General features: G+C 41.9%; 1 protein-coding gene across 1 annotated transcript in view; it reads left to right on the top strand.

Moving 5' to 3' along the window:
- Window positions 1-875: 875 nt before the first annotated feature.
- The window catches only part of STK26 (serine/threonine kinase 26), a 68155-nt gene continuing 54207 nt past the window's right edge, over window positions 876-14823 (top strand). The window contains exons 1-2 of the mRNA XM_060086594.1: window positions 876-1057; window positions 1160-1310. Coding sequence (XP_059942577.1) covers window positions 1269-1310 — 42 coding nt within the window. The 5' untranslated portion in view covers window positions 876-1057; window positions 1160-1268. The remainder of the gene's footprint in view (window positions 1058-1159; window positions 1311-14823) is intronic.

Raw genomic sequence — 14823 nt, 5'->3', positions numbered from 1 at the left:
TACAACCCCTTGTGGGTTCTCAAAGATTCCTTCATAATGAGATGACCATAATTGCTATTATTATTATAGCGCTTGTTAGTGTTAGGTTATTCTCAAAAGAGCCTGTCTCCCTGCTGGAGTGAAACTTCAAATGGGGTGGAGGCAGGGAGTTGCTAAAACCACTGCTGTGTATGCTGAGTTCAATAATACGCCCATCTAATGACCCAATCTCATTTCCCATGCCTCTATTTCCTCATTAATTTTTCTGCTGATGTACCATCTGTTTTCCAACTTCCCTCTCTCTTACATGTGTAGAACTTGTGATGAAGAGAAGCCCCAGTCTGGTCGCCCCCCAAAACCCCCCAACTGACAGACCAAGAGATAGGTAGGGGTAGCCTCAGTTCTAAGTCACCTGAAGCCTGTCTGGGGGCGGGGAATCCGGAAAGAGGAGAGTGGGCACGGACCCGCCCAGTGGCGCGGCCCGAAGCTGGGGAAAGAGCAGGGGTCCGCCGACTCGCCGGCTCTCTGCGTCCCCGCCCTCGACCAGATCGGGGAGTCAAGAAGGACTTCCAACACCCGCCAAGTTTCAACTCAAGACCTCTGCGAGGCCGCGTGTGCCCGAGCCCTCGCACGCCTGCCTGCAACGTGGCCGCGTCCGGGACGCCCTCGGACCCCGAGGGTCACCCGAACTCTTCCCTTCTCTCTCCAGGCCGAGCCGTGTTCCAGGCCCCCCTGTCCGCGGGTTCTCCTCTCCGTGGGCCGGGAGAGCCTCCCTCCTCTCGGGCTCCAACCACCCCAGCCGAGCCCCTTCCCGGCGCGGAGCCTTAGCTCTCCTGACACCGCCCGGCTGCGGGGCGGGGGCAGGGCCAGCGGCGGAACCGCCCCCAGCCGCCTCCCCGGCCCGGCGAGCAGGCGGGTGGCTGGGGCGCCTCCACCTCCTCTTCCTAAAGCGGCGAGGAGTAGACAAGCGGCATCACTCGAGCCCAGGTCCCGGCCACCGCCACACACGGCGCCCAGCGTTCAGTAGGGGGAGCAGCAGCTGAGGCGGCTGCCACAGCGGCGGGCGGGCGCCAGAAAGGTAGACTGAGTCTCGGGGAGCCGCGCCGCGCACCGCCCACCTCCCGGCCCCGGGCCGCGCGCGCCACCCGCCCCGTAACCCCACTCGTATGTGTCCTTCCAGGCCCCGGTCGAAAAGCCTGGGAGGGCCGCCGACCTACCCCCGGAGGAGGAGCCAGTCGGAGCCCAAGGCGCCACTGCCGCCGAAGCCGCGCCGAGCAGCTTTCGCCTTCATGGCCCACTCACCGGTGGCGGTCCAAGTGCCCGGGATGCAGGTGAGGACGCCCGGGCCTCCCCCGCCGTCCACGTGACTGCCCGGGAGCCGGGGGCGCGCTCCGCGCTGGGCACGGGCGACGAGAGGCGGCCCAGGGCTTCCCCGAAGCCGGGCCGGGCGCTCCGGCCAGGTGACCCGGGAAGAGCGTTCTCAGTGTTTCCCGGCGTGTAAGCTAGGTGGTGCACTGCGCCGGCCGGGCGCGGAGGGACTGGGGGCGCGGCGAGGTGGGGATGCTGGGGGGCGAGGGGGGTGCACAAAATGGCCCGGAGCGAGACACCTGCGCCGGCTGAGCGTGGTGCGGTTGGGGGTTGGAGGTGGGAGCACTTAACTTGGGAGAGATGGAGGTGTCTCGGAATTCGTGGGGTAAAACGCAAGTGGTGCTCCCCCCTCTCACACACATACACACACACACACACACACACACACGACACAAGTTGGGGCGGAGCAAGGCAACGGGGTGTCGGTGGCGGCTTTGAATTGGGCTCTTCCTGTGTGCGTAGAGCAAAGAGCGAGGTGACTTCTTTTCCCCTTTTGGTGCTGCTGCTTCAGGGCCAAGTTGTATCTCGCTCCCCCAACCTGGTCCAGCCCATAGGGTGGCGTGAGAAATGCAGGGTCCTAGGTTAGAGTAGCGGAGGTGATGACTCCCCCGCCCCGCCCCCTGCCTTTCCCACAGGAGGTCTGTTGCAATGCGGTTAAAGGAAGCTTTTTGTCCTGAACAAGGGACTACTTGCCTGGGACCCAACTTTTTCCTCGACATCTTCCCAGCTCTCCCATTATATTTTCATTTTATTGAAGAAGAAATAAGCTACGGCCACACACTTTTTATGCTGTTATGTTTTTAAATCGGTGCATTTCAAGCTATCTACTAAATGTTATCCAAGTTTACTAACTTTTAAGCCTTCACATTTTATTTTTTTTCCTTTGCCAGACAGCCTAAACAACCTATTTATGAATAGGTCAGAGACTAGAAACACTTAAGCCTCATTACCTTCTAAAAATGTGAAAGCAAACTTTTTCTGCGTTCAGAAAAAAATGTTTAGAGTAGTAAACAGCTTATGTTTCTAGTAGAAATCAAAGTGCTATGGATTGGGGCCTCAGTTTACTAATTAATTAATGGAATTCATTTTTTTAAAAAAGCAGTTGGTCACATTTGATGCATGGTCACACAAAAAAAGGGATTTTTAAAATACTTTCCCCCAAAAGGACTGTTTGTGTCGGACATATATCTAACCTAGGACGCCTGTGTCTCCTAAGCACCAGGCCTTTTAGCTAAATATAGGGCAAGTCTGGGTTGAGTCCCAGGAAGTCGCTGTGTAGTTAATAAAAAAGAAAGGAAGAAAAAGGGAAATGAGAAATATTAGGGCCTTTTTATAGGTTGATCCATTCAAGCTTTACAAAATGCCTCAAACTTCCTTCTTCTCACGCCACCCCCCTCCTTCCCTCCCTCTTTCCCCCAGCCACTGCCCCTCACCCCATTCATTCAGTTCTGCCTTTGATTATATCAAGAGAATTAGTAATTTGCATTACTAACTACAGTTTTGCTTTGTCTGATGTGGAAGAAAGTGCAAAATTTTTCCCACCGTGCTCTCCTTTCCGGTCTGTGAAGAGTAGAACGTTACGGTTGTGTAGTTTGTCTCTGAGGGTCTCGGTACTTCTCTCTCCATTGTGTGCACGCGCTGCCTGCGTGCGTGCGTCAGCAGATTGAGTGCCTCCCGTTCATCAAGTTTGTGATTCTGGGGAACTCTGTGTGCTGAGGAGAAAATGGTTTCTGGTCTTTATTTCATTTGTCTTGACTTTATTTGATTTATATGGTTTCTGGTCCTTATTTGATTTGTCTTCATTTGATTTATATGGTGTAGGAACTGCTTGCTGTTCAGTATTTATTATGGCTCCCTGCTTTGTTTCATTATCTGAGTTCCCTATCTCTTGAATTTTAAAATCTTAATTAAGGTGGTTTAGAATGTGAATCACATATTTTGAATGATAAATTCTGCTTTTCACTTTATGTCTGCCCAAAGTTGTGATTACTTTGTCTACCCTGATTTGGGGAGGGCAATCATCTCAATATTAGAAAAGAGGAGAGGAATATTTATTTGTCATTTTCTCTGTCTGAATGAAATGGTAAATGCTTAACTTCTTATTTCCATTTTCTTTGTATATGTGGTTCTTACGCATTTGGTGCAACACAAAAGTTTTCCACTTTTAAAATTGTGGAGTATCCTAAAAATAAATTTGATGGCATGCAGTGTGACTCTTGAGCCTAGACTACTTTGACTATTCTTTTGTTTAAAAATATTGCAGATGAGATGCAGAAATATATCACGAGCTTGTAGAATTCTCCTCGAGTTTTGTGAAAGAGGGGCAACTTTTAGACCTTTAGACTAGTAAGAAAACGTGAGTTAGCTTTGTGTTCTTGAAATTCTTATATAGTATTTCCACAAATCTGGGTGAAGTGGTCGACCGGCCTATAACTTTTTAACAGTTTATTTTAGGGAATTATGAAGATTGATGGAAAAAATGATTTTTCCAGAAATAAAAACAAATTTACTTTACCCACAGTGTTTTTCTCCCCCTGAGGAGAGACGTGAAGTCGAGCTACCTGTTCTATCACTTAAGACTTCCAGCATTCCTGACTTTCAAACAAAGAAATTTCTGTTGCCACTAGTTTAAAATAGAAAAGAAACTTGGAGTGACGAAAGAAAACCCAGGATTTGGTCCAGTTCAAACCCTTCCTTGTGAATTAGTTATTCAGACTCATATTTTTAATATTTCTTAATATTGTGGTAATGAACTTTTTTGCCATATTACACCAAATGTGGAGGGTATGAATTTTGGGGGTACTTAATTTGTGCTTACTTCTCTAGTATATAACTAATTTTCCATACCAGGAGCTAAACTCTTGAAAAATATTTAAAGCACAACTTAAAAAAAATAAGCCAATAAACCTGTTTCTTTCCACTCAAATATTTACTCTTTAATGGTTTAAAACATGTTTTTTCTTTGAAGTTCTCAGTTGTAAATCATACTTAAGTTTAAGACATTTCCCCTTAGAACCTGCATTAGTATTTATGAAGACAAGTGTTCTAAATTGGGTGTTAAATCTTTCATAAAGTGTGGGTGGGAGAATAAAGTTAAATGTTGAATTAGAGTACTAAGTATTATTATGTTATGCTTTGTGTTATGCCTTTTGTGAAAGAATTTTTTGAACTTCCTGCTAAAGTATTTAAACATTAGTCTTCATGTATCTTTAAATATGATCAGGGTGATACAGTTTGTAAATGGTTGTTATTTGAGATGTGAGATGGAAATGAAGTTTAAGGATTAATGAACACTTTATTGGAGACTTTTATCTAAGAGTTGGAAAACACTGCCTTGCATTGGTGAACCTAGTTACTGGGTTCTGGGAAGGATACAGAAGTATACTACATGATGTCTGCCCTTAAAGATCTTAAAATGTTGTTGGGGAGATAAATCTAGCACATGAAATATAAAATAATGCAAAATCTGTGATACTTATTCTATAATAGAAGTTGCTGACTGGAAGAGTTGAAGGCTTGCCCCCAAAGGATTTTTAGGATCCATATTGGGGAGGGCATTTCCAAGCAGGGAAATACCCTGAGCAAGTGTGTGCGTGCACACAATCTTTGAGTGTGGGATAAAATCACTTGGACTATGATGAAGAATTCCACTAGAGAAATAATAGGGGGTAAGATTGGAAAACTTGACTGGGTCCAGATTATGGTGGTTCTTGAATGCTAGGGAAGGGTTTTGGCCTTCAGACTAGCCACTCAACATTTCTAAGTAAGGGAGGCTCAACAAACAAAGTTGTATATAGGAAGAGAAATCTTAAGATTGGTTGAATGGATGAACTGGAGGATTGAGAGACTTGAGGCAGTTTGATCTACTGAGACTACTTCAACAAGGTATTCATATCTGTACAGATGCAATGGACCTTGCATTGACTGATTGCCTTCCCTATGCCTAGTACTATGAGGTAGAAAATATAATTACCAGACTTGTAATTAGCTAGTTACAGGAGGAAGAATCGAAGCCTTTGTGATGTTGAATATGGGCAACTGGGACAATTATGGTACATCCAAAAGAAATCAGAAAGTCAGGGAGAAGAGCCAGATCCAGTAGAACATTAATGATTTCTGTTCTAGGCTTGTGAAGTTCGAGGTAACAGTGGGATGACAAAATAAAAATGTAGAGCTGTATGTCTATTATCTTGATTGTGGTGATGTTTTCAAAGGTGTGTACATATGTCCAAACCCATCAAATTGTATACATTAAATATGTACAGTTTTTTTGTATCTCAACATGCCTCAGTAAAGCTGTTTTTAAGAATGTCCAGTGAATACTTGAAGATATAGATCTGGAGCTCTGGTCATTCATCAGACATTTACTGAGCATTTACTATATGCCAGTTTCTTTACTTGAAACTGAAGGGTGGGAGCCACCAAGGAGGGAAAGGTCATAATGCCAGAGAGCATGTGGAAGTGAGGGCCCTCGTGAAGCAGGAAGCATAGGTGGAGGGTTGGCTTGTAAGAAAAGGAAGGGTGACTTAAGGTGCATGGGGGGATGAGAAATGTGTCAGGATCGGGAAGGAGTTAACAGGGGTGGGGGCACTTCTTTATTTACCTCTCATCATGAAACCTAAATTGGAGAAATAATTCAGTTTCGTGTCAGAATCTAGTATGTAGTCTTCTTACCTTCCTTCCACCTTCTGAAAGGACTGATCAGCTTTGCAGTTTGAGGTGGAAAGAGGTAGAGAGCAGTGCTTGCACTAATAGATAAAGCCAAACCATTGTCCTCGTTGGTGGGAAGCATATTCAGAGATGCTGAATATGCTAATGATAGTGGCAGAAGACCAGCTGAAACAGAATAATCAAAGACAACTGTGAGCTGGGAGAGTTGGAGGTAGTTGCAGGGTATGGGGTAAGCAGGCTGGGGGCTGAACGGAGAGTAAACAGGAATTGGGCATGGTAGGACATGTGCCTTAAACACTAATGAGGGTCTAAAAATGGCACATGAGGACAAATGTCCATCATGTACCTCCCTTGCTTGAGTTATAGAAAATGAGAGAATATAATTTAGCTGGTACCTAGGAACCATTGAACATTGTGATACTGTGTTTTTTTTATTCTGCCTTTCATTTATTCAGTGACCTTGAGCAAATCATCTACAAAATGGGGAATAATAAAAGCTGCATTTCCTTTGCCTCAATGAGATGCTCTTAGGATGAATTAACTATCATCTGTGGAGTATATTTTGAACTCCTTCATCAAAGGTGTTATGATGTATGTGGGCAGTTCATCCTACAGAACAATGCTAGGCTAATCACATGAAAACACTGTCATTATCCCCTCTCACTCCTGCTTGACAACCCATGTTTTTCTATTGAAATCCAGTCTCCCCACCCCCCGCCCCAAAACACCCACGCACGTACCACCACCACCAGACCCAAAGTCTTCTCTTTTTTTTTTTTTTTTTTTTTTTGCGGTACACGGGCCTCTCACTGTTGTGGCCTCTCCCGTTGCGGAGCACAGGCTCCGGACACGCAGGCTCAGCGGCCATGGCTCACGGGCCCAGCCGCTCCGCGGCATGTGGGATCCTCCCGGTCCAGTCTTGGTCACGAACCCGTGTCCCCTGCATCGACAGGCAGACTCTCAACCACTGCACCACCAGGGAAGCCCAGACCCAAAGTCTTCTGCTCAGCTTTCCAGACTTTCTGTTATCTGGCTCCTCTCTACAGATCTGTACTTAGTTATTTTTACTCCCCAACAAGCAATCCCTTTTGTTCTACCATGCCAGTTGCAATTCAGCAATCACTGACTGGCCAAATCCTACCTGATTTTCAAGATCTCCATCTTGCTTTCCCCATGAACTTTCTCTGAATGTTCCAGGCTACAGAAATCACTCCCATTTCCAAGCACCTGTTATATCCCTTGTCAGTAGCAGACAGTCCAGTCCTTGATTTATATACTGCCTTAGATTTTCCCTAATTATATATGTTATACTTGTCTCCCGAACTAGGTTGTAAATTTCTTGAAGGCAGGGACCATGTATCTTACTTTTCTTTATACCGTTAGGTATGAATTATATGTAAAAGTGTAGGCTAGTGAGTGCAGTACATATAGACTAGACTTTTCTGACTTTTTTCCATTCTGTTTCTGTAACTATATTGTGTAATGCTTGAATTCTTCTAGCTCATGAAGGCTAATTTATGTATGTACAATGTAGACATTTTATACTTACTAAAATGATTTTAATGTATTACATTTAATAGGTCTAACAAAATATACTTGTAACTAATCAGCTGTCCACACACTGAAGCTCTCATTCTCATCTTGGAAGACCTTTGAGAGAAAAAGGAGCCCTCATTGCTTTCCTAGTAACTAGGCCTGATTTCAGACAAATTTATGGCTTTGGGAGAAATAACCTCTTGTTCCTTCCCTTTGTTTCCCCATCCCAAAAAAAATACAAACAAATACATAAAAGAAACTTCTTTACTTCTCTGTCCCAGCTGTCACATTAGAAAGAATCTGATACATTTCACTGATACTAAGGTGTTTTTGATTAATTGCTCACTATGTGACCCCTCCCATGGATGTTCACATGTTACAGGAAGTAATGCCTTTTAAAAAGAAATATAATAGTAGAATTTCAAACTGCTTGGTGATAATTTTTGAATGAATTGTATCTTCTGAAAGAGTGGTGGTTTTACTCATTTTTTGCTAAAAAGCAGAGTTAGGAGAACAAAAACTAACACTATTATTAGGTGTGATGCAACAAACTCCTTTTCATTTCTTGTAGTTAAGACCCAAAGAATTTCTACCACAGGTACATATAAAACAATGTCTCTGGGGCTTCCCTGGTGGTGCAGTGGTTGAGAGTCCGCCTGCCGATGCAGGAGACATGGGTTCGTGCCCCGGTCCGGGAAAATCCCACATGCCGCGGAGCGGCTGTGCCCGTGAGCCATGGCTACTGAGCCTGCGCGTCCGGAGCCTGTGCTCCGCAATGGGAGAGGCCGCAACAGTGAGAGGCCTGCGTACCGCAAAAACAAACAAACAAACAAACAAACAAATGTCTCTGGAGGAATGCCATGAGGTAGCTCGTCTTTAAAAGAACAAAAGTCAATAAAATATGCACAGCTAAAATTTTCACTCCATCTTATGTACATTTCTCATTTGGTCATCTGCCACTTTAGACTAAGGTGTTATATGGTAGGGACCACAGAAAGCAAACATTTCAATAAGATATTAACTAATTCCTCTCAACAATCCTATGAAATAGGAAGAGTTCTCCAATAGGAAAGTGACTTCAAATTTATATTTAAAAACAGAAGAGCACATTGCTGGCCAACTCTACCCATCATCCTCTTTGTTGTCCCTCCCCCAAATCCCATATATTTCAAGCAGATCTTCTGAAATGCACATTCAGAGAAACTAGGAAACCTAGTGCAGAGCAGATCCCATCCTTCTCCTCTATTCCTGCTTGTCTCTCCCCATTACCTCTCACCAGCATTTACCTTACTGGGGATAGAGCTATACTCCCCCTCAGCCTTTTCTGGACTTGTTCCAGCGTACTTCTGACAGCAGCCCGCTGGCCTTTCTCTTCCTTCGTTTATCATACGATCATGGATTCGAATGATCCGTGTCCTAAAATATTGGCATTGGTACAACAGCTTTGGATATTCTAGCAAAATATGAACAAAATTGTGGTTCATACTTCCTGGGGACTAGAGTAAACAAAACTATAGACAGCTTAGGTGTAATAGTTAAAAATATTCTAATTATCTTTTTTAAAATGTCCACTCTCCTCCTTTTTGATCAAGTAACTTCAAGAATGTGCTGCTGAGGAAATCCAAGGCATTGTGTTTTTATCTTTTTCTCATGAAAAATGTTTACAGAAAAAAACTTCTCAACCTTTCTTTAAGATCCTTGTAACAGAGATCGTGTGTTCTTAGTGGTATTTTTTCCCCTCTCTCCCTTTCACCTGTTTTATAAAAAAGTGAGGAAAAGAAATCTGTAAAACCCTATCCATTTAAAATGTAAAAGACTGAAAAAAGTAGGGTTCAAATCAACTATCATTGAATTTATCAATTTGTTTATTACGGAACAATAGAGTGTCTAGCTGAAGACTAACAGTTGCTTTGAATCATAGAAATAGCTTCCCAGTATCAACTTAATGAAGTTTTTACTGGATTTGAAATCCATACCATACTAGATATGTTAGGGAATTTCTAAGCACACTAGTGAATTACTCTACCAGATTTCAATAGTGCCTGGTAACACAATCCTAGGAGTGAATTTTTGGCAGGTGGAGTAAAGACTTCAAGGACATTTAGACGCATCCAGATTTTTCTTTGAAAATGCATTTTTGAGTTGCTCTGTTAGTGCCTTTTTATCCCCTCCCCCGGCTTTCCATTAAGCCATTGGCTTTGGGACATATCATTTTACAGTATGTTATATTAAGCTAGGATTTAACTGCTTGCTGCAGTATAGTATAAATAACATAGCAGTGGGTGATGGGGAAGGGATAGGCAACATAGATAATCAAGTGGGGCATAGGTTGTTATTAATGCAAGAAAATTTTGGGCAGCTGAGTCAGTATAAACCATAAAGTCATAATTTCTTCCCAGAGCTAGGTTCATCATTATTGTTGCCCCCTAGAGCTGGGAATGTTTCTGGCCTCCCTGGTCTCAATTTCCTGCTGCCTGCCTTAACTTTAAGTAGAAGCATAAAAGAAACCAATCAGCAAAGCATGCACACATGCTACTAAGTATAGGGATAGAAAATAGAACTTTGACCTCTTGTGGTTAAGGAGACTACAGTCAGTGTGTCTAGCAGCCTCAGGGAAAGAAGCATATTTCAAATGTATGCTTTTTAAGTGCTACCGACCCCATGGGAAGAACAGTGAGCAAGCTCATTAATTAGGGTCCTGTTTGCTTCTCTAGTTCTATTTCAAATCCTTTGTTTGAACTTTGCTCTGAGCCTTCCTATGTGCCTGTCAGTTAATGGTAATAGACTTTCCGAAGTTGGACGCTGGTGATCCGGGTTTAATGTTTTTACACGCTTAGTCTTCATGAAACAACTAGGTGTGATTTAAGCTAGAAAAATATTAGCAGCAAAGTTTGGAAGACCCACATTGTGTAGGACATAGTGCTTGATACCTATCTTTGAGATACAAAAAGTATAAAGGAGTCCCTGACCTCAAGAAGTTTATACAGAAACTGAAGAGATTAGACATCTACACATTTAGGCATCTAACAATGCAGAGCAATAGTAATGAATCCCAAATGTGATAGAAACTGACATAGTAGCATTCCAAGGAAGATCAGACTAAGGAAGGGAATTATCATTTATAGAATGCCTTTATGCTAGGCACTTGTGCTTTTGCCACTGCACTACCTTGCTTCTAGGCAGGGCATCCCTGAACAGACCCTTAAAGGAGAGTGGGAAACAGGCAGGGGAAAAGGCATAAAGGGACACACACAAGGTTCCTTCCATAACAGAGGTGTGAGGTAGGTGCTTGTTGCCATGAACTACGTTAGGACCAAATTATGAAAGGCCTTGAATGCCAGACTGAGACAGTTATTTTTAACTCAGTCTGCAGCAAGTTGTTGCTGTTGTTGTGTTTTTTTTTTTTTTAATCAAGAAAGTGAACTGATGAAAGCAATGGTTCGTTGTCTGTTTTTGGAAGATTACATTAGGCTTCCAACCTAACAGGCTGGGTTGGAGAGGGAAAGGCTAGATATAATAAGTGGATGTTGTAATAGCCCAGGCTTTAGCTGTTAAGGGTGTGATCTAGGGCAGTGATGGTCAAGCTTGAGCATGTATCAGAACCACCTGGAGGGTTTGTTAAAACACAGACTGCCAGGCCCCATCTCCAGAGTTTCTTTTTTTCTTTTCCTTTTTTTTAAACATCTTTATTGTAGTATAATTGCTTCACAATGTTGTGTCAGTTTCTTCTGTATAACAAAGTGAATCAGCTCTACGTATACATATATCCCCATATCTCCTCCCTCTTGCATCTCCCTCCCACCCTCCCTATCCCACCCCCCTAGGTGGTCACAAAGCACCGAGCAGATCTCCCTGTGTTGTGCAGCTGCTTCCCACTAGCTATCTATTTTACGTTTGGTAGTGTATATATGACCATGCCACTCTCTCACTTTGTCCCATCTAACCTTTCCCCCTCCCCGTGTCCTCAAGTCCATTCTCTACATCTGCATCTTTATTCCTGTCCTGCCTCTAGGTTCATCAGAACCTTTTTTTTTCTTTTAGATTTCATGTATATGTGTTAGCATACGGTATTTGTTTTTCTCTTTCTGACTTACTTCACTCTGTATGACAGACTCTAGGTCCATCCACCTCACTACAAATAACTCAGTTTTGTTTCTTTTTATGGCTGAGTAATATTCCATTGTATATATGTGCCACATCTTCTTTATCCATTCATCTGTCGATGGACATTTAGGTTGCCTCCAGAGTTTCTGATTCAAGTAGGTCTGCAGTGTCCATGAATTTGCATTTCTGATGAGTTCCCAGCTGCTCCGCTTGTCTGGGGACCACTCTGAGCACCATGTAAGGAAGACTTGACAGACCTTGGTGACTAATTGGATATGGGAAGGGCAAAAACATGATGGGAGAGTAAAGACTCAAAGATATTGCCAAGTTTGGGAGAAAATGGGTTTACTTTTAAAACTTGAATTTGAAGCACTGGCCACACAACCAAGCAGAAGCAATTAGTAACAGGTTTGTTCAGGAGTGAAGATGGAGATGGGAGGTCCTACATGGAGGCAGATAGTAAATGAAATTGTGAGAAATCAAAATAACATGATTTTCAATCATCCAAGAAGCTGAACTCAATTTTGTATTAAGTTTTGTAGTTTCCAAAATCTCACTGGCACCCACCACTTCTGAGCTCCTTGATCCAGGTAGGTTTGACAGCTCAGTAAATGCTCTTCAAATGCAAACACTTTTATTAAGAACATGAAATCTATTTATGCTTATACTTGTGAAAATGCAATTTGGCTGAAGTGAAATAAAATGCCAGTTTCCTAAATGCCAGTAAGTGGCACCATTTACCCCAAAGATAGACATTTTAAAGACTTTTTCCAATTTTGATACATCTCATCAATTTTGTTGTACAGAATCCCTTTCCCTCACTCTGTATTACCCCCCCCCAAAAAAAAACCCGGATGTAATAACTCTGAGCTGCTATTATGTCAAAAATACCCATTCAAAGTTATCATATTCCAAAGCTACCTTGTGTTTACATATGGAAATTCTTGGAGGGGGAGGAAGTTACTTCTGAATCATTAAGGAAATATCAAACCACTTCCTAAATGGCCTTTCTGACTCCAGCTTCTGCTGTCTAAAATATTCTCTATACCTGTCAGATTAATATATTACCATTTGCCAACGGGTACCATGTAGGAAAGCTCAGAGCTCAGTTTAAACAAAGGATTAGAACTGAAAATAAGAGAAGCAAATGAGCCTACTTAATGAGTTTGCCAACACCAAACAATGTGAGCAAACTTGATTCCCCACTTCATTCACCAGCCTTGGACCTAAGTCACTTTTCAATTTCTAAAATGAACACACAGCTAACAAAACCGAAATTATCCTTCAGAATCGAAGATGTGCCACGAGTGAGGATGTTCAAAAACATGTGTAGAAATGTACCTCTAAACACATTTTAGGTGATGCTTAATTACCATTAAAATAAGTTCCTTGAGTGCCTAGGGGACTTTCTCCCCCTTTAGGGAATACAATTTGTTTGGGTGTAAAATTCTGATATGTTTACCTTATACCTCTCACCTCTTTTGGGGTAGCTGTCTCTTTTCCAGGATACTTAACTACTTTTGTGACCCATTTTTCATTATTTTGGACGGTAAATTAAGTTTTCATTGGGGAAAATTGATGGGGGCTGTGTGTATATGCACATGAAATGTATATTGTACATGAAGTATATTTTGTGTTTGAAAACACTTTTGATCTATTCAAGAAAATGAGGCTCAACATTGGCCAGTAGAGTTTTTAGTCAGCTGTACCAAATTTAGACATAACTATTTTAAAAAGTAGACAAGTGCATCGTCAAAATAAAAATGGGTAAAAGATAGCATGGTCACTAAGTTCAAGAAGCAGAAAATGATGATTTGGTAATGTTTAAGAAGGTCTGCATATAAAAGGAATTCAGTAAAATTGATGTAAAAATTATGTACTCAGTAAAAATTATGGTATCCATGGATTTGCTAAATATTTTTATTATATAGTAATATATAGAGTTCTTTACCACCTTTAAAAAGATTTATAAAAATCTTTAAATATGTATTTATAAAAGGTAAATACATATGCATATATGTACCTGTGACTAAATACATAACAGTGTTATCAGGATTTTACACGTTGCGGTTTTATCATCACTAGTTCCTTTTTCTGTCTTTAATATTTAAACTATTACTATTCTTAAAGAAATTGGATTCACAGCAGTCTATTCCATACAAGAAACAGATCATGGAAAACAACTTTTAATGAAATTCAGTACCAGTGTTAAGCTGTTTTAGTGAATTAGAATTGGATTGAACATTACGTAGGATTATATTTATCAAGATTCTCAATTCTCTGCTTAATTTCCTCCCATAGAATAGTCTTACAGAGAATCATTGCATCAAAGGAACTGCTTTTGATAGATACAAATCTGTTTACCTATTAGTAAAATCAGAGGCATGTGAGTAGTATACAAATGACTTCTGGTTAACAGAAACTTGTGATCATTGTCTAAGCTCTTATTTTGAAGCTAAAATTGTTATAGGTACTTTACACTAGATTCTAAGGTGATAGGGAATGGAGGGGGTTAGGGCATTGGATTCTGTTTTAGTGGCAAACAAAATCTCATACAGGAGAGCTGCTTTTTTTTTTAACTATTTATCTCTTCATGAAAAATGGTGACTGTCACTGAAAGATCTTTTTTTACTCTGTCACAGGCTTCCCAAAGGGCACATAAAATGAAAACGTGGGATTTGACTAGTTAAATAGTGAATCAGGTTTTAGCATAGGTGACACCTCCATCGTCATCTTTTCGGACTGTGATTTCTGGTAATAGCAAGTGAAAAAAAAACTATTACCGCTGTTGCTATGGCTCTTCTATCTGCTGAGGTTCAGGCATCGTTTTGGAGGCTGCAGTGTAAACCGTGCTTTGGGAAGGTAGAATTTCATAATACCAGAGGATTCCTGCTGCTCATGAGCAGACAGAAAATGTAGGTAAGGGAAAAGGTGTTGGACACTGGAAGAAGAGAAAGACAGTATTTCCTAGGAAGGGAAAAAGTAGTCTTTTGCTTTAAAGATTGAGAATTCTCTCTCTATTTTTTAGAATGGGAAATTTCTCTACTTTCTGCAGAGAGGAGAAAAAGCTAACAGAAAAGGAAATTGGGGAGGTAATAGTAATTCATTTCTTTCTTGTTGCTTATGACTTCTGTGATAAAAGTTACATTTACGTAATCGACTTGT

This window comes from Mesoplodon densirostris, chromosome X (assembly GCF_025265405.1).
Source record: "Mesoplodon densirostris isolate mMesDen1 chromosome X, mMesDen1 primary haplotype, whole genome shotgun sequence".
Taxonomy (NCBI): domain Eukaryota; kingdom Metazoa; phylum Chordata; class Mammalia; order Artiodactyla; family Ziphiidae; genus Mesoplodon; species Mesoplodon densirostris.
This window is presented reverse-complemented; position numbering and strand designations above follow the sequence as displayed.